Source organism: Astyanax mexicanus, unplaced genomic scaffold (genome assembly GCF_023375975.1).
Source record: "Astyanax mexicanus isolate ESR-SI-001 unplaced genomic scaffold, AstMex3_surface scaffold_34, whole genome shotgun sequence".
NCBI classification, from domain to species: Eukaryota; Metazoa; Chordata; class Actinopteri; order Characiformes; family Acestrorhamphidae; genus Astyanax; species Astyanax mexicanus.
Window position 1 is genome coordinate 979,760 of NW_026040044.1, and position 25,743 is coordinate 1,005,502.

The 25,743-nt window shown below is 37.8% G+C and overlaps 1 protein-coding gene, 2 long non-coding RNA genes and 1 gene segment (V, D, J or C); 2 read left to right on the forward strand and 2 right to left on the reverse strand.

The window, feature by feature from the left end:
• The window catches only part of LOC125790038 (uncharacterized), a 38,164-nt gene extending 19,116 nt beyond the window's left edge, over positions 1 to 19,048 (reverse strand). For both annotated transcript variants that reach the window (XR_007429988.1, XR_007429989.1), the window contains exons 1-2: positions 18,903 to 19,048; positions 13,538 to 13,860 (exon numbers count right to left, since the gene is read on the reverse strand). This is a non-coding gene — a long non-coding RNA (uncharacterized LOC125790038). The remainder of the gene's footprint in view (positions 1 to 13,537; positions 13,861 to 18,902) is intronic.
• The window catches only part of LOC111190008 (uncharacterized), a 751,666-nt gene that overhangs the window by 387,935 nt on the left and 337,988 nt on the right, over positions 1 to 25,743 (forward strand). The gene's annotated exons all lie outside the window — the stretch shown is intronic.
• LOC125790039 (uncharacterized) overlaps positions 1 to 25,743 on the reverse strand; it is a 280,980-nt gene that overhangs the window by 69,118 nt on the left and 186,119 nt on the right. The gene's annotated exons all lie outside the window — the stretch shown is intronic.
• LOC111197023 (immunoglobulin kappa variable 3-15-like) lies at positions 15,472 to 16,492 on the forward strand. The segment is given in 2 exon segments: positions 15,472 to 15,636; positions 15,781 to 16,492. Coding segments are annotated over 2 exon segments (399 nt in total).

The following is a 25,743-nucleotide window of genomic DNA, read 5'->3' on the forward strand; positions in this document are numbered from 1 at the left end:
TTTGTAACCCCGCCCCCTCATTATCCTGGCCCAGGTGTTCCTCACTCTCCTTTTCTATTTAAGCCCCTCTGTGTCAGTGTTCAGTGTGGAGTCTTTTGTGTGCTACCTTGCTGTGTATGTCAGGTTGGTTTTTTGAGTCTAGTAATAGTGTTTTCTAGTGATGGCAAACCGAGGCTTTCTGAAGCACTGAAGCCTTTTTCCTAATTGTATCGAAAAAAGGTTCATTACTCGGAGCTTCATAACACAGTGGACATCAGCGGCACCTGGTGGGCAAAACCTGAAAGTGCTTTGTGTATTTAAAGGACGAGGGGCGTTTTTTTTTGTCTTTTTACAGTTTTTAAACCTGTTCCAGTGCATTTACATGACATTTGAGGTTTAAATAAAAACTGAAAAAGGAAATGGAAGAATACTTTGATGTCTGGATAATTTAATGCATTATATTAAAAGACATAACTGTAATATATTTTTAATTAATATATAATACACTTAGAATGTACCTTGATAAGGCACACTGGAGAAACTACACTTGTAATTCTAATTGCATTCACATTGTTGCTTTTTTCCCTTCACCATGTTATTAATCTGTTAATATACCAAATTTTAAAATTATATTATTCACTATTATTCACATCTTTCCAAGCAGGGTTTGTAACATGTTTACATGTATCACTAGTCCATTGCCTATTTTTCCATAGGCAAGGCTCATGTAGATATGCTGCATGGGGGATATGGAAGAATTTGATGAAAGAAATGTATGCTCATAAAGGTGAAGGTGCTTGTGTAAGGGGCAGGGGGCACATATTTAATGGACGTGGTTATGTACATGTGTAATTTAGTTTTTATTTAGGAATAAAAAATTTTCCACAGTGCTGGGGTTCAGTTGGTTATTTCAAAATATGTTGTCATAAGGCAACACTTTTACTGGATGTATGCCATGACAGTACACACATTGAACTATGAGGATATATATATATATATATATATATATATATATATATATATATATATATATATATATATATATATATATATATAATTATTGTACACTCTTACAGAACTAATAAAATGCCATATGTCTAAAAGGCATAGTTTTCTTCCAAAGTTTATATTTTCTAAATAAAAAAGTTCAAAGTGTTCCCAAACTTCAGAACGGCCTCTTTTTCTTACTGGTTCCATTCTAATATTTTGTTATCTACTATCTATATCTTATCTATCTATCTATATATGATCTATCTATATCTTATCTTATCTATCTATCTATCTATCTATCTATCTATCTATCTCTCTCTCTCTCTCTCTCTCTCGCTCTCGCTCTCTCTATCTGTATCTCCGCTAACAACCCTCGAACTGCGCGCCAGGATTTGCCGCTTTTGAATCTTTCCCTGAAGCAGTCACGTGGTTGTGTGCCGAAATGAAGCTTCGGACGTCATTGGTCACGTGATCTTTGTAGAACGAATCAAGCATCGGCTCAGTGATTCGAACCAATGCGTGTCGTTTTTTCAACACACGCCTCGAAGCTTCAGGTTCAAGGGTAGCATCACTAGTGTTTTCTTAGTTTTGATTGTTCTTTTATCTCATCTTAGTTATTTTTGTTATTTCAGTCTGTTTGTATTTTCTGTTATATTACCGTAGTTTACTGTTTAAAATTTTGAAAAGTTTATATCTGCACTTACGTCCATCATTTCCACCTCCCTGCGTGACAGTTCTTTGCAACTGTATTAGAATGTGTGAGAAAAAACAAAGATACTTACTCTCTAAAATGAGTTTGACAGAAAAGGAGAATACAGAATATAAACAGCACTATACTATTCTTCCTTCGGGATACAAGAAGCTACATTCCAGTCTTTCGTCTGCACTGCTGAACACATGATGTTCAGAGAGTGCAGGAATGTTCTTTGCAGATGTATTTCCTGCATTTCACACAGGAGATGCTGGTTTTGGAGTCATTTCTTTTGGGACACACCTGGAACCTGCAGTGTTTTCTGCTGCAGTTTGAACGACTGGAGGAGTTGTGGTGTGTGTGTCCCTGTTTGGATGTCCTTCACAACAGTTGCAGTAGCTTTTGATGCTCTTGTTTTCTCTGGATATGAGGTTTCATCAATACATTGCCCAGCTTCTCCAGGAAAATCCTCCTTTGTCTCAGTGTCCCGCTCTTCCAGTCTCTGTTTATTTCACTTCATATTACAAAGACATTGTAGGCACTCACATCAATGATGTTGAATAATATTACAAGGGGCCGTCGGGCAGTCATGTGTCGGCAGCTGTATGTGGCTATGACCTATGACCCAAATGATCAACTCCTCCATTTGTCTTGTTGTAGTCCAAGATCATCTGTGGTTTTCTGTCCTCTCTGGTGCTCAGGACAGTGTCTTTGTGCATAGTGCTCATTAGCAGGACATTTTTTCCTTTCTTGGGGAAATAGGAGACGACAGCAGCTCTGTCAGTGAAGGCAAAGATTAAAGATGTTACCTTCCTATTCTACATTACTAGCAGCTCAGGAGAAAGCTCCGGCTTGTTTTTTCTCATTGTCCCCAACGTAATAACCTTCTTCTGTTACTGTTTCAGCAGTTTTTCTCCCTGGGTGTACGATGTGAAAAAAATCTTAGATGTAATGTTATGACCACTCAATCCTTTAGCCATGTCAAGTACCACCTTCATGACTTCCCAGTATACATGCTGGCCATCACACGCTGCCCATATTGTTATATCATATTTGGCTGGTTTGCTCGGCATGTATTGCCTGAATTTCCAGTTGTCCCCATACACACACCTTTCTCAATTTGTCATCTCCTGTATATCTTTTTCCACTGACAATGTTTTAAAGAACTAAAACGCCGATTTTATATCTTGAACATAATGACTTTAGCAGCAATAAGTCTAGGGGGAAGACACATCATGAGAAGTTTCCATTTTTAGAAGGTACTGTGTTTGCTGGTCGTTGAGAGACAAACAGAGGGTTAGTAAGGGGCTCATTCTCATCAGATGAGGATTCATCATAATCAGGATCTTCCTCAACATCATCCTCTGTCTCAGGCACATCCTCATCTATGTTAATTTCATGGTAAAAAAAAGGGAAAATGTAAATTTTCTAAATGTAATTTTCAGTTGAAAAAGCAAAAAAAAAAGAGCACACAGAGCATGAGCAGTAATGGTTTACAGGGATGCTGTGCAAATTTTTTATACGTTGCTATAAAGTATCTTTATAGAATACATATACCCTCCCTAAATATATCTGAAAAAAATATCTTAAATTTGTGTTTGATCTGATTGGACTTCTGTTTACTGTTATCAGCAGCAGTAAAGACAGAAGACAGAAGTGAAACCAGATCCCCCCTCCAACCAGTGGAGCTCAGATCTGCATGAACAGTCCTGATTAATCCTCTTACTCCCAGAATAGAGCAGAACTTTCAGCAGATGTTCAGTTTCATTCAGCCAAACTCATTCAAGCACAACACACACAGCACTGCACTGAAGCTGCAGCTAAACACACTCTCTACCAACACTGATCATCAGCATTCATTACAATACAACACACACAGTGTCCAAAATCCAGCTTTATTTCAGCACAGCAAAAGTATGGGGACAGCTACAGCACAATGACCAAAGTAAAGACACAAATATCAGCACTGTGTAGAATTTACACTCTATTGGAGATGCAGGTGGAAGCAGCTCTATGTTAACCTCTATCTTGGAGGAACTAGCTTGCCTTCACACTCGCTGTTCCTCAACCTGATTGGCTGATCCACATTGTCATGGGAGACGGAGCAGATAAACTCCCCCTCCCCTTTTCCCAGAGTGGTTGGCTAAGGGTCAGGGTGCTGCTGCGGTAATTCACTGTAGTCCAGCCTTCTTAGCGCCTAAGTGGTTAGAATGGACACTTGGGAGTGCTGTAATGGTAATTCACAGCAGCACCGCTCACAGGGCTGCCCGGAGTGGCGTCTGATTGCTTTATATATCAGCATTTGGTGCCCAGATATCAGCTGGTGCCAATTATCTAAAAAAAAAAATGAATCGGCCGGCCAATATATTGATCAATCACTAATTGAAAGGTAGGCATTTTACCATTTAATGAAAATACATCTCAGAAATTAACAGGAAGTGTGACAATCATGGAAGTCGAATGCCCTTTTGATGTATATATGGTTTAGATGTATATATAGTTTTGATGTATATAGCTGTGCTATATTTATAAAATATTGCAGTACCTGTCAGTATTCTAAATTTGAGTGGTTACTCATGTAAAGTGATTGTGCTGGTGTTTGGAAGTTTAGGGTGTGCACAGACTGCGTGGGTGTGGCCTACATATATCAGGTTTGGCAAAAATGAAGTCTAAGCAGTAAATGAAGTACTCCTTTGTATTAGCAGGTACAGACAATCTGTACTTTTGGACAAGACAATGTTTCCTGTATCTGTTAGAAATGTGCATTATGAATGTAATCATGAGATGTGTAATGACACTGAACTTTTATTTGGATTCTATATGATACTATATTTTTATGTGTCAATACAAATAAACTATTAATGTGTGTGTCAGTGTTTTCAGTGTATTACCTTTCTACCTCTCTACTGGCTGTGGAGGTGCAATCTTTCAGAGAAATGCTGTGGAGCTCTGGCCTTAGCTCTCAGCTCAAATTCTTCAAGTCTGAGAGAAAAGGACCTGGGTTATAATGAACTGCAGGATTCAGGAGTGAAGCTGCTTTCTGCTGGACTGAAGAGTTCACACTGTAAACTGCAGAAACTGTAGAAAGATCATCAGAAATGCAGCAGAACAGAAAATCTCACCTTCACACAATAATCTCTTTTCTCCTTATTCTGCCTGTCAGACCTGGCAGCTGGCACTATACACAAAAACACACTCACACTTATCTAAGAGAGATCTGGACATGGGTAATAATGAACTGCAGGATTCAGGAGTGAAGCTGCTTTCTGTTGGACTAAACTGTTCACCCTGTAAACTGCAGTAACTTGAGTAAGATCATCAGAAATGCAGCAGAAGAGAAAATCCCACCTTCACACAATAATCTATTTTCTCCTGTTTCTGCCTGTCAGACCTGGCAGGTGGCACTACACACACATATACGCAAACATGTTCACACAAACACAAATGTGCACACACACAAACATGCTTACACACACAGACATGCTCACACACAGGCATGCCCACACACACAAACATGCTTACACACACAAACATGCCTACACACTCAAACATGCTCACACACACACTCACACTCACAGAAATATATGCAAATACCCACTCACACACAAACATGCTCACACACAGACTTGCTCACAAACAAACATGTTCATACATGCAGAGACGCTCTCACACACATGCACATGCTTACAAACACACACACACACACATACATACTGACACAAACAAACCTGCATACACAAACACACTTTCTCAGACAGACATGCTCACACACAGACACACAAACATGCTCACACATACACATGCTCACACCAATACACAAACATGCTCACACTCACACGCACACACAGCACTTCAGTTCACACTGTAAACTGCAGAAACTGGAGTAAGATCAATAGAAATGCAGCAAAACAGAAAACCTCACCTTCAAACATCAATCACTTTTCATCTGTTTCTGTCTATCAGACCTGGCACTTTTCTCACACACCTGTATCTGTGAGAAATGTGCATTCTGAATGTAATCATAAGCTAAATAATGATTCTGAAATACATTTTCTATATGATATTTTATTTTTGTATAAATACAAATAAATTATTAATGTGTGTGTCAGTGTTTTCAGTGTATCATCTTTTCTCTCTACTGGCTGGGGAAGTGCGATCTATCAGAGAAAAGCTGGGGAGCTCTGGCCTCAGCTCTCAGCTCAAATGCTGGACTGAAATGTTCACACTGTAAACTGCAGAAACTGAAATAAGATAATCAGAAATGCAGGAGAACAGAAAATCTTACCTCTACACAATAGTCCCTTTTCAAAAGTTTTTGTGTGACCTGGCACGACACACACACATATATGCAAACATGTTTACAAACACAAAAACACAAATGTGCACACAAATATGCTCATCAGACAGACATGCTCACACACACTCACAATCATGCTCAAACACACACACAAGCTCACATACAAACATGCTTACACAAACTCATTCACACACAGACACACATATTTACTCAAAAACACACAAACATACACAAATAACCACTCAAACACACACAAACATGCTCTCACACACATGCTTACAAACACACAGACATACTGACACGCAAACAAACATGCATACAAAAACACACAAACATGCTCACAGAGAGACAGACGTGTTCACACACAGACACACAGACTTGCTCACACATACACATGCTCACACACATACACAAATGTGCTCTCTCTCTCACACACACACACACACACACACACTTATCTCATGTAAGATTCCTCAGGTCTGAAAGAACTAGACCTGGGTGATAATGAACTGCAGGATTCAGGAGTGAAGCTGCTCTCTGCTGGACTGAAGAGTTCACACTGTAAACTGCAGAAACTGGAGTAAGATAATCAGAAATGCAGCAAAACAGAAAATCTCACCTTCAAATATAATCTCTTTTCACCTGTTTCTGTCTATCAGACCTGACAGCTGCCACTACACACACACATTCGCAAACATGATCACACATGTAGTGGTTACAATGGATACCAAACTATTTACCTGATATCAATATTAATTTTAATATTAATATTAAAGGTTAATAGGGCGCCAGTAGCGGCTAGCTACAAAATTTATATTTAACCTCAGGGTGAGTTCTTATCGGTTTCAGAAAGTCTTTGAACCACGGGAGAAACACACTTAAGTCAAGAATTGGCTAAATCAAGTAATGTTTATTTAGAATAAAAGTAATACATGGATATATTTATAATTAGGTAATGGGCATAATTCAAACAGCAATTTGAGAGTGAAATTCAAGCACGCTGATGGTAACAGTCTTACAACCAAACCTTCTCATCGCATATATGAATAACAACTCAAAACACTTTAGACCCAATAAAGGAAATTTATAAGTAGATAAAACAAACAAACCAGTACCAAGCTTAATATACCAAAGGGGAAGTAATTATGAAAACCCACTAGGAAATAAACCTAAATATGAATAACCAAACCCACTATAAAAATATTAGGAGATTAACCAAGATTATAAGTAATTATATACTGCTTATAAACGAACTAACTACCAAAGAAGCAAAAATGCTCTAAGTCCAAGCTAATTGAGTTAAACTAGATTACATTAGAACTATGGAACTAACAGAGGTCACCACAATCTCAACCGGGAATAACTATAAATGAGAACTTAACCAAGACTCAGCCTAACCAGACCAACAGAACGCCACCAGAGAATTAGAGATTTAACCAGCCCCTCACTTTGCGTTGACCGGCCTCGGGCAACTGGTGTCGTCTCTGCCGCGAAGGGAACCATCAGTGTCAACCGCCAGGAAGGGTAGCTCGATCCAGGTGGCCAAAGCGGGTTCTTTGGTGGACTTCACGGTGCAAGCAGGGCTTCGGTTCTAACGGCAAGCGGGAGCCTCGCTCTGGGCAGCTGATTGATCAAGGGTTCTCTTCGCGTCCGGGTCTGGTCTGGCAAGCGATGTATAACGCTAAATATGAGCGGTGAACTATAGGCAGCTCCTTAGCGCTAAGGTGGTTCAATAGCTGGAAGCACCTAATTCTCTAATTCTGTTGATAATCGCTGGGCATGTGTTGGTCAGCACGGGTGCGCTGCAAGCGCAGCTCAAGCTAGGATCTATGATTCAAGAACTTAAGAATCGCTAAGCTGAATCTAAAAGAAAGTAAAACAAAAGAGAGACTAAAACTCTAAGTTAAAAAGAACTTCTAAAAGAACAAAAAAAAGTGAACTAACTAAACCTAAAAGAGCACGAACTCTGAACTGCGAACCACGAACTACCTAACGAACAAACTAACATCCACCTTTATTGGTAACACGTCCCCTTAATGACGTATTGGCCCTAAACTGTAATAGGTTTCCTAACTGCATAATCTCTAAAACCCAATCATCTCCAGGTAGGTGGAGTCTTGCCTAGATGACTCCCCCCTTCTTTTTTTTATTAACTTTAAACCGTAACATTCTTAAATGATCAGATTAGCAATTGCTTATTAAAATGTACTTTGACATAGAAAACCCACAATTTCCCCACATTCACCCACTGTTGCGTAACATTTTAGTGATATGGATAAACATCTCAGAACTGAAATCTTAACCAGACATTTAGATAATCATAGTTGATTTTGATGTGTAAGAATGGAAAGAAATATAACACGACAAAGGAATACACTAACTCACGTGCACCAGACTTTTAGAAAGGAAAGAAAGAAAACTTGTTATGAACTTTAAACTTATTAATTCAAGATTTGGTTATTAAACTGATTAAAGTATTGTGGAAACATGCCCTGATAGCTTTTAATTAATTATTTTAACCAGACTGCTAGTTTGTTGCCCTCCGTATTCTTTTTGTAGTTAATGTTCATTCACATCTTAAGAACATATTTTGTTTTTAATGTTTTATTTTTGAAATGGCAGACTTCCCTGTGTATTCAAAGATATAAATCTCTGGCCGTCGTAATTCACACCTCTTCCCCCACTAAGGAATGCGGGCCACATTGCTCTGGTTAACATAATTTCAGAACCCTTTAAATCTGAAATTCACTATACCTTTTATACTTTTATGCTTTGTTCTTTACTGAACAGGAAATTGTATCTATATAACACAAACAAAGGTTAAAATTACACTGACTAGTTGCAATGGTTCAGCCAATGACAAACAAGACATAATTCTTCAACCCGGAACCTGTGGAAGAAAATGAAGGTAAACCTCAAAATTGTTCTCTTGGTTGGAAAGTGTTCATCACATTGCTTGATACTCTGCCTCTCACAATATTAGAGTTAACCAACAGTTATTTACGTTATTGTTAAAAAAAAATATATATATATATATATATATGTAATTTTTATGATAGCCTTGTGCTCCAAGAAAAGTTCCTTTCTTCTCCTGCGGGTGGCACTATTGTCTTGTTAACTGGTCCACGGGTCCTTGACCAGTTAAAGGGTCAAGCTGTGTGTGTGTAAATTAGGTGTGACTTTTTAAGAGGTGTACTCCGAAGATAGCGATCAGCAGGTGACCTGTTAATCCCCAATGTTTATGGGTCCTTTGTTCAGATGCTTTCAGTGAGACAGATGTTTCCAGCAAATGGTCGTAAAAGTCGTTAAAGTGTTATCATTCAAGGTTGGAGAGATCCCCCTTTGCTCTCCAGTGGAATTTCTTAAGTGGATTTAAGGGAACAAAGTGTGTTTTCACAATGAGATCTCAAGCTATCTGCTACAATATTAAATGTGTTTTTGTTTCTTTTTTCTACTTTTTTTTCTTTTTAGAGTCTGTTGGGGAAATCATAATGACTCAGTCTCCAAATTCTCAGCTTGTGACTCCAGGACAGACTGTTACCATCAGATGCAGATCCAGTCAGAGCATTGGTAATTGGTTAGCCTGGTATCTTCAGAAATCTGGAGAAGCTCCTAAACTGCTGGTCTATCGTGCTTCTTCTCTTCAGTCTGGTGTTTCTGGTCGTTTTACTGGGAGCAGATCTGGATCTGAATATTCTCTACAGATCTCTGCAGTTCAGGCTGAAGATGCAGGAGATTATTACTGTCAGCAGGGTGACAGCCTTCCGTTCACACAGTGTTAGAGCGTCGTACAAAAACCTCCCTCAGCTGTAGAGGAAGTGCTCAGACTCAGAAACACACAGTGATCTGAGATCAGCTGATAAAGCTGCACTCAGCTGAGCTCATAAACTCCAGAACTCTACAGTAGTGAACATTTCTCTCTATGAATACTTTTTAGGGAGTATTCCTCACTGTTGAACAGAGATTTCACCATTAGATGGAACATCTCACTAGTAGCAGTGAAGCAGCAGCAGATACACACTCTTAGGAGATCACACACACTCTCCAGAGACTGGGATTAAAATTTTCACATCATTTTTGGAAGAAATGGACGACGTGAGCTCCAGAACAAAACTGTAAAGTACCATGCAGACTGTTCTCAGCAACAAGTCCAAAATTCAGGTTCAGTCATGGTATGGAGGTGCATCACTACACTTCTGTGATGCAGCATTAATGCAGAAATAATGCAAAACCACATTAAAAAACATGACTGTGGAAGAACAGCGTACAGATACTGGACTGCCCTGCCAGCCATCCTGATCTGTGTCCAGTAGTGATGTGTTTATAGGAAGAATAAAACAGAATTAAACCTGAACAATTTCGTCACTTGATATCTTCACCAATTATCTATAGTACCAAAATAGAAGTACTTCACTACTGGACTTAAGTATTAAAATAATTTATCTGTATCTACTGGAATATTATTTTCACTCCTGTAATAATTTCTCAGTAACTTTAAAATAATTGATATTTTTTCTCTGAAGCAGTTAGTACTGTTTTTGTCAGATGTGTTTGCCAGTACACCATGCAGAAAAAAAAATAAATCAGTTATAATTCCCAGTCAAATTTGTGATCTGCTAAATTTCTCAGTTATTGGTCACACTAAGATCATTAATTATTGGGCATGTCCTCTTGATTAATCTGTAGAACCACAGTGAAATGTTAACTAATAACACTTGCTAAAGGTTTAAACCTCATCAGAAAATTCAGTTCAGCAATAAGAAATTAATATCTTTATTGATAGTTTAGATAAACTAAAATGAGTTTATTTGTGGGCTACATCTCCAAAGACCCAAATATAAAGATTCTGCCACTACACACACACACAAACACATGTGCACACTCACAAACATGCTCACACAAAGACATGCTCACACACACAAACTTGCTTACATACACAAACATGCTCAAACACAAACATGCTTACATACACAAACATGCTCACACACAAAAAAACATGCTTACACAAATAAACATGCTCATACACACAAAGATGCTCACACACACAAACATGCTCACACACCCAAACATGCTCACACAAAAACATGCTTACACACAAAAATGCTTACACAAATAAACATGTTCATAAACACAAACATGTTCACACACGCAGACATGCTCACACACACAGACATGCTCACACACAAACATGCTCACACACAGACATGCATTCACACACACAGAAATATATGCAAATACCCACTCACACACAAACATGCACACACACAAACATGCTCACACACAAACATGCTCACACACAAACATGCTCTCACACACAAACATGCTCTCACACACATGAACATGCTTACAAAAACACACATACATGCTGACACACACAAACCTGCATACACAAACAAACATGCTCAGACAGACATGCTCACACACAGACACAAAAACATGCTTACACATACACATGCTCACACCAATACACAAACATGCTCACACACACTTATCTTTGAGAGAACTGAACCTGGATAATAATGAACTGCAGGATTCAGGAGTGAAACTGCTCCCTGATGGACTGAAGAGTTCACACTGTAAACTGCAGAAACTGGAGTAAGATCATCAGAAATGCAGCAGAAAAGAAAATCTCACCTTCACACACTAATCTCTTTTCAACGTTTTTGCCTGTCAGACCTGACAGCTGGCACTACACACACAAACACACACATATGCAAACATGCTCACACACACACACACACTCACTCACTCACAAACATGCTCACACACAGACGTGCTCACACACACTCACAAACATGTTCACACACACAGACATGCTCACATACAAACATGCTTACACACAAACATTCTCACAAAAACTCATTCACACACAGCACAGACACACACACACATTTACTCAAAAACACACAAACATACACAAATACCCACTCACACACACAAACATGCTCACACACACACACACAAACATGCTCTCAGACACATGCTCATGCTTATAAACACACACATATACATACTGACACAGACAACCCTGCATACAAAAACACACAAACATGCTCACACAGACTTGCTCACACATACACATGCTCGCACACATGCACAAATGTGCTCACACACACACTTATCTCATCTAAAATTCCTCAGGACTGAGAGAACTGGACTGGGTAATAATGAACTGCAGTATTCAAGAGTTAAGCTACTCTCTGCTGGACTGAAGAGTTCACACTGTAAACTGCAGAAACTGGAGTAAGATCATCAGAAATGCATCAAAACAGAAAATCTCACCTTCAAACATCAATCACTTTTCAACTGTTTCTATCTGTCAGACACACACACACAAACACACAAACATACACAAACATGCTCACACACACAAACATCACCACACATATTCATTCACATACACGGTTTATCACACACCTGTATCTGTGAGAAATGTGCATTCTGAATGTAATCATGAGCTGTGTAAGGATTCTAAACTATCATTTGGATTCTATAAAATACTCTATTTTTTGTGGTCCTCTCTGAATTTAGAAACTTTCTTATAGGATGGATAGCGGATATAATAGGCACTTTACTCTATCTCCAAAAAAATGAATATAGCCAACATGGGTTTCGGGTTTTTAGTTCTTACTGGGACTAAGTTGGACTCCTGAAATGGGCCTCATCATTACAGCCCAACTTAATTTCATATGGGCTCCATTTAAGGGGAGTGTCCATATCTAACCCCTCCTGGTCTGATAAGTGACTCTGGTTGGAACCCACACTTAAGGGCCAACATAATACCCATAGTAAAAACTGTCTAGTTCCCAGTTGGATGTTTCGAAAAATAGTAACACTGGAGCTCAACCTTGAGGATCTGACTATAATCCAATACTATTGCCAGATAAAACATGCATTTCATGTAATATGACACACATTTAATATATTGTATAACATTAATCTACACAAGGTATTTGTAGCATTATTAGTTAACATATCTGTAGACAATCACACGTTTAAACAGGTGCACTAAGAGTACATTCCTAGTCCTGTTAGTTGTGAGAGAGAAGTTTTCTGGGTTTTATTTAATCTAAATAAATCTAAATGTAACTATTTTAATACCCATGTAGAAAAGTCTTCCTAAATTTAACTGAAACTTTGTTAAATTTGTGTTTGATCTGATTGGACTCGTGTTTACTGTTACCAGCAGCAGTAAAGACAGAAGTGAAACTAGACCCCCCTCCAACCAGTGGAGCTCAGATCTGCATGAACAGTCCTGATTGGTCCTCTTTCTCCCAGAATAGAGCAGAACTTTCAGCAGATGTTCAGCTTCATTCAGCCAAACTCACTCAAGCACAACACACACAGCACTGCACTGAAGCTGCAGCTAAACACACTCTCTACCAACACTGATCATCAGCATTCATTACAATACAACACACACAGTGTCCAAAATCCAGCTTTATTTCAGCACAGCAAAAGTATGGGGACAGCTACAGCACACTGACCAGAGTAAAGACACAAATATCAGCACTGTGTAGAATTTACACTCTATTGGAGATGCAGGTGGAAGCAGCTCTATGTTCACTTCTATCTTGGACCTGCTAGCCTTCACACTTGCTCTTCCTCAACCTGATTGGATGATCCATGTTGTTGTGGGTGACGGTGCAGGTAAACTCCTCCCCCTGTTCCCAGAGTGCTTTGCTGAGGGTCAGGGTGCTGCTGCGGCTGTAGTGGCTGTTCTTCTCTTCTTCTGCACTGGTCAGAACTCCGTCCTTCACCTCTGAGCCGTCCACCGTCCAGCTGACCAGCGCCCCCTGAGGAGAGTAGCCAGACAGCAGGCAGAGCAGAGAGGCGGAGCCCTCAGACAGCTGCAGAGAGGAGGGGCGGAGCAGAGACACGGAGGGCTTCACCGTGGGACCGGCTGGAGAGAGAACACACACATTTAAACACTTTATTTACATTAAAAAGGGAGAAAATAAATGATAGTATCCATATGTTAGTTGAGAGTCATTATGTAATCCAGGTTTAGACTGAGAACGATGTTAAAGATTCAGAGAACAGCGTGTCGTCCAGATATACAGGCTGTCTATAACAGCTGAGAGAGAGAACAGTTCTTTACTAACTGCTCGACTTTTCTTTAACCCGCTCCAACAATCTGCAGAACCCAAAGACACACTTTATTAATGAGCCCAAAACTACAGAACCAGTACAGTTACTCTGCATTCAGTACATCCCATAAACACAGATACTGTAACAGTTTATAGAAAAACAATAATCCATACATATCTGATAAGATCAACACATTTAACACTCCTAACACTTCTGATAACTTCATTATTAGATACTACAGTGTCAGGAGTACATTTTTATTAATGAGTATAAATTCTGATTTGTGATTGGATCGTATTTCCAATATCTTCATTAATAAAAGGCCTAAAGTACAGCAGATATGATAATTTAAACCTGACACAGACAATTATACTCTAAGTAACTGATCATGTTCTGAGTCAGTGATTATAAAATACAATCAACATCAGCATTAATAGAGATGTTTAACAAGATGATTATATATGCTATATAATTTAATCAGATTTTCTGAGACCTCAAACTACAACAATTATTCAATTGTTAAATAATTAATTATTTTAAATACCTATTGAACAACTTAGAAATGTACAGTTATATACCACTAATAATGTAACAAATAAAACAGAAATAAAATCACACCGAAAAATATGTTAAATAAATTACTAAGTACAATTAGAGTCATATACAGCATACTTCTTTTTTTATTTCAAATAAATATTCAACAAACATTTCAATCTAAACAATTTAGAATTTACAAACTATTGGTTAATGTTTCAGGGTTTAAAGGGTTAAAGACTAATATCCATTCTAATAATACATTATATATTGTGTATATCACTACTGACACAACAACACTTTAAAATTGAGTAGTTTAACAGGCAACACAATTTTTAATTTTCAATATTAACTTGTTTAATCATTAGAATTCATATATAAATTTAAATAATAATGATAATTTTCATGATTAGGTTCAGATGAAGCACCACCATTTAGTGAAAGCAATTCTGGGTTGTTGATTTGATCTATTTATCTTTAAAATTCTAAAAAACATAAATGGCAGTGTGCTTTTCTTAATTCAATAAAATATGTAAGATGTAATATAATATTTGTAGCTTTAGAAGAAGTAAAGTTACTCACTCTTTATAATGAGTTTAGTTCCTCCACCGAAAGTCCACCACAGTAATACATTCCAATGAAGCCGTCGTACAAAAACCTCTGTTACACTCCAGTGATGAACCACACACACACACTCTCACACACTCACACACACACACACACTCACACACACACACACACACACTCGGTCCTCTGGATATGTATCAGATGTATCCAGTCAGAATCTGGGTGTATAAAATGGTGTGAGTGTAATATTGTTCTGTAATATTTAGAGTGTTTTCTTTGTTGTGTTTTAGGTGCAGGAGGGGTTCTAGATATTTCCATAGAGAGGTTACACTTTGCATTATCAGCCCATGCTTCAGTGCTCTGCTAGTGTTTATAGTCCTGTGAGTTTAACACTTCATGACTGAGAGCTGCTGCCCAGCAACTTCACCCACAGCAACCATGACTTTCTTCTCCATCTTCATCTGGACTCTCACTCTCTGGACTGGAGGTAAATATCAGGGGTTAAATATTAACAGTCACATTAACCCCTTTATTATTACTGAGTTTAGATGTGTGTGAACGGGTGAATCCAGTGTGTTCTAATATATTAAATGTGTTTTTGTTTCTTTTTTCTACTTTTTCTTCTTTTTAGGGTCTTTTGGGGAAGTCATAATGACTCAGTCTCCAAATTCTCAGCTTGTGACTCCAGGACAGACTGTTACCATCAGCTGCAGATCCAGTCAGGACATTTATAGCGCTCTCGCCTGGTATCTTCAGAAATCTGGAGAAGCTCCTAAACTGCTGGTTTATGATGCATCTTCTCGTCAGTCTGGTGTTCCTGGTCGTTTTACTGGGAGTGGATCTGGATCTGAATATTCTCTACAGATCTCTGGAGTTCAGGCTGAAGATGCAGGAGATTATTACTGTCAGGAGGGTAGCAGCGGGTTAACACAGTGTTAGAGCGTCGTACAAAAACCTCCCTCATCTGTAGAGGAAGTGCTCAGACTCAGAAACACACACTGATCTGAGATCAGCTGATAAAGCTGCACTCAGCTGAGCTCATCAACTCCAGAACTCTACAGTAGTGAACTTTTCTCTTTCTTTAGGGAGTTTTCCTCACTGTGGAACAGAGATTTCACCACTAGATGGAACATCTCACTAGTAGCAGTGAAGCAGCAGCAGATACACACTCTTAGGAGATCACACACACTCTCCAGAGACTGGGATTAATATTTTTCAGGTCATTTTTGGAAGAAATGAACGACATGAGCTCCAGAACAAAACTGAAAAGTACCATGCAGACTGTTCTCAGCAACAAGTCCAAAATTCAGGTTCAGTCATGGTATGGAGGTGCATCACTACACTTCTGTAGAATGCAGAAATAATACAAAACCACATTAAAAGACATGACAGTGGAAGATACTGCACTGTCCTGCCTGCAGTCCTGATCTGTATTCAGTAGTGATGTGTTTACAGGAAGAATAAGACAGAATTAAACCTGAACAAATTTATGACTTAATATCTTCACCAAAGATCTATAGTAACAAAGTAGAAATGCTTCACTACTGTAATTAACTACTAAAATACTGTATCTATATCTACTAGAGTATTATTTTCACTCTTCTAATAATTTCCCAGTAATGTTAAAATCTTCTTTTTTGTCTGAAGCAGTTAGTACTTTTTCCATCAGATGTATTTGCCAGAACACCATGCAGAAAAAACTCAGTTCTAAATGTCAGTCATATTCGTGATCCATGCTGCTAAATTTCTCAGTTATTGGTCACACTAAGTACATGAAAGACATGAAAGAAATTGGGTGTGTCCTCTTGATTAATCTGTAAAACCACAGTGAAAGGTTAACTAATGCCATTTTACTAAAAGTTAAGACCTCATCAGAAAATCCAGTTCAGCAATAAGAAGTTATCATCTTTATTGATGGTATAGATAAGCTAAAATGAGTTTATTTGTGGACTACATCTCTAAAGACCCAATTGTGAAGATTCTGAGGTTTGCAGATGATGACGCCTCAAAACCAGCAGTGATGAGTCTTCCTGCAGAGAGTGTATTGGTGTCTTCATACAGCAGCAACATCTGAATTCAGATACATGCTGGTGCCCCACTTTACCCAAACGGTATCATGATAAACTCATACACCCCATATGTGTTTCTGAAGACTGTCCTTTCATTTATCTCCTTAAACAAATGCAGATACAGAGCTTTGTGCTCACGTCTACCAATGTATCTTTAGACAGGAAATTTTAACTACATTTTCCTCCTTATGTAACACTTAATTTTCATCCCATTTGTATACCTTTTTAACACCAGTAATATTTAATAAGTAGTGATATTCTACATCTTACTGTAATCTGTGTTGACTCTTCTGTACTTGTAGCCAATCCTACTTTATCAGGACCATCAGCACTTGCTGCTTTTGCTCAAACATCTATTTTCTGGGATATTTTGATGCCATATACTAAAATATAAAAATATCAGGTATCATAGCCACTGTTTGCAGTCTCTGAAATGAACACAGTGAACATGCTGATGGGTTTACATGGGTGGAACAAGGGCTAGATGGGCAATCACACATGTTCAAACCATGACTGGATTACTGAACGGGCCAGTGTGGCACAAAAAAATTTGCGATGCCTATCAATATTTATGATACAATTTATGATACATTATATTTTTATATTTTTATATTTTTATATTGTATCATATTGCCCTCCATTTTAAGGATCCTCTGACTTTGGGGGGACCTTGACCACGGAGCCTTTTGGGGGCTCTATTGGGGAAACTAGCCATGCTTTTGGGGGCCCTAGCCATACTTTTGGTGGCCCTAGCCATGCTTTTGGGGGTTCTAGCCATGCTTTTGGAGGCCGTAGCCAGGCTTTTTTGGGGCCCTAGCCATGCTTTTGGGGGCCCTAACCATTCTGATTAATGAGTGTAAATTCTGATTTGTGATTGGATCGTATCTCTAATATCTTCAATAATAAAAGTTCTAAAATGCAGCACATATGATCATTTAAACATGAAACAGACAATTATGCTGTAAGCTGCTGATCATGTTCTGAATCAGTAATTATAAAATATAATCAACATCAGCACTAATAGAGATGATTAACAGGTGAATCATATTTGCTACATAATTTAATCAGATTTTCTGAGATCTCAAACCACAGAAAATATTAATTTATTAAATTATTATTTTTTTTTAAAAACCTATGGAATAACTGAGAAATGTACAATTGTACACAAGTAATAATATAACAAATAAAAATAAATAAAATCACACCCGAAAAATATGTAAAAGTTACTAAGTACAATTAGAAACATATGCATAGGATGCTTGTTTTTTTTTACTGCAAACAAATAAAAATAAACACTGCAGTTTAAATGATTTAGAATTTTTAAACAGCTGTTTAATGTTTCAGGGTTTCAAGGATTAAAGAGTAATATTTATTATAATAATACAGTATATACTGTGTATGTCACTGCTGACACAAATCTTTGAAATTGGGTAATTATACTGGCAGATTCAAAAATATGTTCAATTATTAAAACCAACTTGTTTAATAAAAAGATTTTATATGTAAAATTAAATATTAATGATAATTTTCACGATTATGTTTAAAGCAATGTCGGGTTGATCATTTGATCCAATTATCTTTAAAATTTTATACAATGTAAATGTCAGGTTGCTTTTTTAAATTCAATAAAATAAATAAATTGTAATATAATATTTGTAGCTTTAGAAGAAGTAAAGTTACTCACTCTTTATAATGAGTTTAGTTCCTCCACCGAAAGTCCACCACAGTGATACATTCCAATGAAGCCGTCGTACAAAAACCTCTGTTACACTCCAGTGATGAACCACACACACACACACACACACACACTCACACACACTCAGTCCTCTAAATATGTATCAGATGTATCCAGTCAGAATCTGGGTGTATAAAATGGTGTGAGTGTAATATTGTTCTGTAATATTTAGAGTGTTTTCTTTGTTGTGTTTTAGGTTCAGGAGGGGTTCTAGATATTTCCATAGAGAGGTTCCACTTTGCATTATCAGCCCATGCTTCAGTGCTCTGCTAGTGTTTATAGTCCTGTGAGTTTAACACTTCATGACTGAGAGCTGCTGCCCAGCAACTTCACCCACAGCAACCATGACTTTTTTCTCCATCTTCATCTGGACTCTCACTCTCTGGATTTAGGGTAAGTCCTTCATTTCTATCTGCAGCTCTAAATTCATTTCTGTACTTATACAGTACAATAGAACATACTGTTTCTCATCTTTTACATTTTCTAATAACTGTAGGATTTCATTTATTTTATTTATTCATTCTTTCAGAATCCAGTGGTCAGGTGACTGTGGATCAGACTCCTACAGTGAAATCAGTTTCTCCAGGAGAATCACTTTCTATCAGCTGTACATTCAGTTCTGCACCATACAGTGACAGCTGGGGTGCTCGTGTCTCCTGGTATCAGTAGAAACATGGAGAAGCTCCTAAACTCCTGTTCTACAGGACTAACAGCAGACAGTCAGGAATTCCAGATCGTTTCAGTGGTAGTGGATCTGGATCTTCCTTCACTCTGACCATCAGTAACATCCAGCCTGAAGATGCAGCAGATTATTACTGTCAGGGTATCCATGTGATCAGTAGTAGAGCCGTGTTCACACAGTGTTACAGAGCTGTACAAAACCCCCCTCACTCACACACTGTACTGCTGCACCTACTGCAGGAACTACACACACACACACACACACACACACCAAAGTTGTAATAGTTTAGAATTTTTCATTATAGTTTAATTTTATTTTCACTTTTTCTCCTCCAATTCAGTTAATTTTAATTAGTTTTTAGGGTGGATTTCTAGTTTTTAATAGTATTATTAGTGCTTAATTTTATTTAGTTCTTATTAATTCTAGTACTCAGAAAACTCAGAAACCCAATAAACTCTACAGCTTTCACTCATTTTCAACAAATGATCAATTTTGAAATAAAGTAGGAAACGGACACCCAGCACTGGATACAGATGCACCTTTTTACCATATCAGTTCAGAACTAACTATACTGTACCTCACATACAGTATATAACATCAGAACACAGCTGTCTGAAATACACTTCTTTTAGAGTGTGTGAGAGACTGTGTGAGACAGAGAGATTTATCAGTTCATCCTCCTGTTTGGGGTGTTCTGGTGTATGAGCTACTCACATGTAAATATTCTCACAGTTAGTCCTCTTATGCTGATTCTCGAACAGGTGTATATCTGTGTGGAGTTTATTCTACATAATGTATCTCCTGTTTCACTACAGAGCACATGCTTTTATCTCCCTCACGCTCATATTCTAATCTCATACAGAATTCTGCAGCTTTCTCTGTGTTTTCTGTCAATATTTTGTGGCTAGTTGGCGACTGTAAAGGAAAGTAACGTTATTGACGACAATCTGTAAAACTGCTCAAGTGGAAACAGAGCTTATAAATAAATAAACAAATGTAAAAAGTAAAGGTATTCTATCTGTAATTTCAGTTTGTTTTAGTTTGTTTTATAAACATTCAATTTAGTTCCTGTTAGTTACCATTTTTGTCTTTTAATTACCATTTCTATTAGTTTTATTTAACCAAAATGTATTTTCACTTTCAGTGTTAGTTATTTGTTTCCTTTTTAATTTCAGATAATAACCTTCTGACACACATTAACACACACCTTACACAACACACACACTCTTACACACTCACTATTACATTACCACACAATACATATAATACAACACACACTAAAGTACACTAACATATTAACACACAACTCAAAACACAGAGTAACACACATCTTAAGACAGACACACAGCTTAAAAACTACAGTTTCCATAGTCCTACAGGCAGGATGTGGGTGGAAACTAGGGTTTATATAGGGGCAGGAACAGGAAGTAATTTTCTTGATCTCCTGTGGGATAGATTTTCTCCATGTTCCAGATTGGAACGCAATATTGCTTATTAATTCATCTATCATCCATCCCTCCTTCTCAACACTTTGATCCTTCACCTTCATTCTCTCTTGATATCAGTTCTAATAAAACTCTTTGTTCTTCATATATATTCATGGTGGTGTTTCTCATTACTAACCAGGCATCTACACCATCAATCCAAACACCAGTACCGTGTGTCTGACCTGCTGATTCTCAGTAATGGAGCAACACAAGGCTGTGTGCTGTCAACTCTTATTTTTAGTCTATATATAAATGACTACATCTCCAAAGACCATCTCTGATGATCCTGGGTTTGCAGAAAATTCAGATACACGCTGGTGCCCAATATAGTCCAAATGGAATCCCATTAAACTCATACATCCCAAATGTGATTCTGAAGGTTGCTCTTTCATTTACATCCATTAACAATGAAGACTGCAGAGCTTTTTTCTCAGGATTGTCAATGTATCCCCTATAGACTTCATATTTTTACTATATTTTCCATCCTATTTAAACACCTTTGTTAAGAAAATTCAATTTCCATCCAGGTATAACATGTTTTACCACCGGTAACATTAATTAGGTAATATTATTCCACTTTTCCTGCACCTCACTATGATCTGTGCTGATGATTCTGTGATTGTAGCCTATTTCGCTTTATTCCGACCATTAGCATTTGCTGTTCTGGTCTAATCTTGTTCTTTTCTTATTTTAATTCTCTTGGGTTTTCCTGATCCTGGGTTCTTTTGGGCTACTCTGATGACAGATGCTAAACTATTCAAGTATTTTGTTATTTTACTGTTTTCCCAGGAAATCACAATGCTTACCTGAGAGTCCTACGGAATTTCACAATGATACATACCTGCTGATAAATTTGAGAACTCTATTTGAGGATCGATAGTGGATATAATAGCCACTTTTCTCAATCTCTGAAGTTAACACAGCCAACATTCTCTAAAAACATGGACCAGATGGGTTTCAGGTATTACTGTGCTTACTGGGACTAAGTTGGACTCCTGAAATGGGCCTCATAATTACAGCCCACCTTAATTTCACATGGGTTCCATTCAAGGCTGGACTGGGACAAAACATCGGCCCTGGCATTTTTGGTTTAGACCGGCCCCTCATAATAAGTAGAGCACAAACAACTTATGCAGTTTATGTATGTGGGGTTACAGAGAAGCATAATATATCATAAGCATATTAAATATAAGAAGTTTAATGTCTATTGTTAACTCCACCATTTTTGCCTGCTCTGTGTAGCTCAATTGATTTTTTTATCCTTTTCATTGAAATCATGTCTAATATGTATATTTTTTTATTTCTCTGATATAACAGTTCAATTCTAATTTTTCAGGTTAAAGGTGCTTCCTCCTTTAAACAGATATAACATGTATTTGTATCAGGCTACAAACAGGGCATTCTGTGTAGCCTCACCATTATCAACTTCATAATAAAATTAAACTTTATTATAATCATGCTCTGTTTTTTGGGATGGGATGTTGTAATGGGGCTCGAGCTCTTTTATTATATGCTTTAAACCAGGGTTCTCTCCTGCTCTCATCATGAGAGGATCTTTCGATCTAGGTGGAACAAAACAAACAATGAGTATGATTGTGACGCTTTATTAAAAACAAAAACAACAGCATTACTTTAACTACAAATATTATTTTCCTAATTACTGGATGCATTTTAGTGTTTGAGTTATTTTTAGGAAATACCAGCTTTAGATTTATACAATTAAATTATATTAGTGGTGTTAATCACTTACATCAGAGAGAGAGAGCGAGAGAGAGACAGTAATCTGTTTTGGGGGGGTTATGCCCTAAAATAGTGCTTCTGTATTTTTACACTTAAATATACATTAGGGCAGCACGGTTTGACAGTGTAGGACAATCCTGCATGCACTCTCCCGTGCACTGTTTCCAGTCGCTCATGTGCTCAGAGCTAAACCACGCAGAGAAAGGGTGTGGCCGCTTTCTTCCTATATCCTAATTGATTCAGTCCACTGTCTATACTGAAGATGGGCCAATGGGCCACCCAACAGCATCGGCCCCTGAAGACTGTCGGCCCACCGGACATTTGCCTGGTACGCCAGATTACCAGTCCAGCCCTGGCTCCATTTAAGAGGAGTGTCCATAACTAACCCCTCCTGGTCTGATAACTGACTCTGGTTGGAACTCAAACATGAGGCCAATATAACACCCATAGTAAAAACTGTCTAGTTCCCAGTTGGATGGTTCCCATCTTGGAAACACTGAAGCACAACCTTGAGGATATGAATATAATCCAAGACTATTACCAGATAAACCATGTATTTGATGTAATATGGCTAAAATTTATTATGATGTATAAAAGGTATCTGTAGCATTATCAGTCATCATATCTGTGGACAATCACATGTTTAAACAGGTGCAAGAGTACATTTGTAGTCCTGGCAGTTGTGAAAGAGAAGTTTTCAGGATAATATTGAATCTAAATCAAAAATAATCTAAATGTAAATATTTTAATACCCATGTAGAAAAGTCTTCCTAAATTTATCTGAAACTTTGTTAAATGTGTGTTTGATCTGATTGGACTGGTGTTTACTGTTATCAGCAGCAGTAAAGACAGAAGACAGAAGTGAAACCAGCCCCCCCCTCCAACCAGTGGAGATCTGATCTGCATGAACAGTCCTGATTGGTCCTCTTTCTCCCAGAATAGAGCAGAACTTTCACCAGATGTTCAGCTTCATTCAGCCAAACTCACTCAAGCACAACACACACAGCACTGCACTGAAGCTGCAGCTAAACACACTCTCTACCAACACTGATCATCAGCATTCATTACAATACAACACACACAGTGTCCAAAATCCAGCTTTATTTCAGCACAGCAAAAGTATGGGGACAGCTACAGCACACTGACCAGAGTAAAGACACAAATATCAGCACTGTGTAGAATTTACACTCTATTGGAGATGCAGGTGGAAGCAGCTCTATGTTCACTTCTATCTTGGAGCTGCTAGCCTTCACACTCGCTCTTCCTCAACCTGATTGGCTGAACCACCTTTTCGTGGGTGACGGTGCAGGTAAACTCCTCCCTCTTTTCCCAGAGTGCTTTGCTGAGGGTCAGGGTGCTGCTGCGGCTGTAGCGGCCGTTCTTCTCTTCTTCTGCACTGGTCAGAACCCCGTCCTTCACCTCTGAGCCGTCCACCGTCCAGCTGACCAGCGCCCCCTGTGGAGAGTAGCCAGACAGCAGGCAGAGCAGAGAGGCGGAGCCCTCAGACAGCTGCAGAGAGGAGGGGCGGAGCAGAGACACGGAGGGCTTCACCGTGGGACCGGCTGGAGAGAGAGCACACACACACACACACACTGTTTAGAACAGACATGGTCCCAAATCAGCTTTACCTACCTACACCCCCCATGTAGTATAAGGGGTATAAGGGTATAAGGCTTGATGGTGGGACCCCCAAACTCCAGTATAGTGAGATTAAAGTCACTAAGTAACAAAGATCCATTTAGAAAGCACTAATAGTGAGTCCACAGCGTAATCAGACTGCATTAGATTTAGTGCACTCCCAGATCTATTCACTAACTCCAATAGTCCAACTGTGTCCAACACTGGAACGCTCAGTGAGTGTATTCTGGAAATGATCTCAACTCCAATAGAGACACAACTGGAAGCTCTGCAGCAGCACCAATGCTCTCCAGCACTGGAGAACATCTTCACTTTATTATCAACATCTTCAAATCATCACCATCACGTCTTTACAGCCAGAATCAAAACCTCACAAACTCTGTATTTTATACATAAATCATTTTTACATGTGTACTAAAATTAAATCTATTAAAATTATACAAAAATGAAAAATGTCACATACAATTATTATTAATTCTGATTTCTGTATGAAGTCTGTGTGACCTACTACATTACTGCATACACAAATAATGAAAAAAGGTCATAATAACTTTAGTTTATAAAACATTATAGATTTTATTTTATAATTATTGCATCATAAATTGTTATTTTTTAATATAATATTTAATAACACAATAATATGTATGGACATTTTTATAAATAAAAAATTGTATAAACTTCTAAGCTCTACTCATCTCTTTTTTAGGTTTCTTAGTCATTTGAAGGTCCAGAAAGCTAAACGACAAGTAAAACAATGTACACCAGCTCATATTTAATATTATCAATGGTATCAGTGGTTAATTATATTGAGTAATTATTTTTCTAATTTTAGATGCAGCAGAATTAATAAATGCTGATAATTTAATTTACAAATGACTCACTATAAGGTAATAGATTAGTAATTAACAATGCTTTTTAGTGTAATAGTATATAATAGTTTCTACTTTAGAATAAAGGCTGCAAAGTTGGTGCTAATAATTTTTATTTATTTTAATTAAAATTTGATTAATAGTGTTGCTAAATATTAAATAACTGAATTACATAACAACCTGATTCATCAATCTTGAAATATGGTTTAGTATCATGTACAATTGTATTACATTAACTGATTATAGTAAAATATCTTATTAAAATATATTTTTTGTGGTCAATTCAAAAAGGTATATATATTATAAAACTCTGAGTTATTATAATGTGGACACACAAGGCTGGATTGTACATCTAGGGCATAGCACCTATTTGA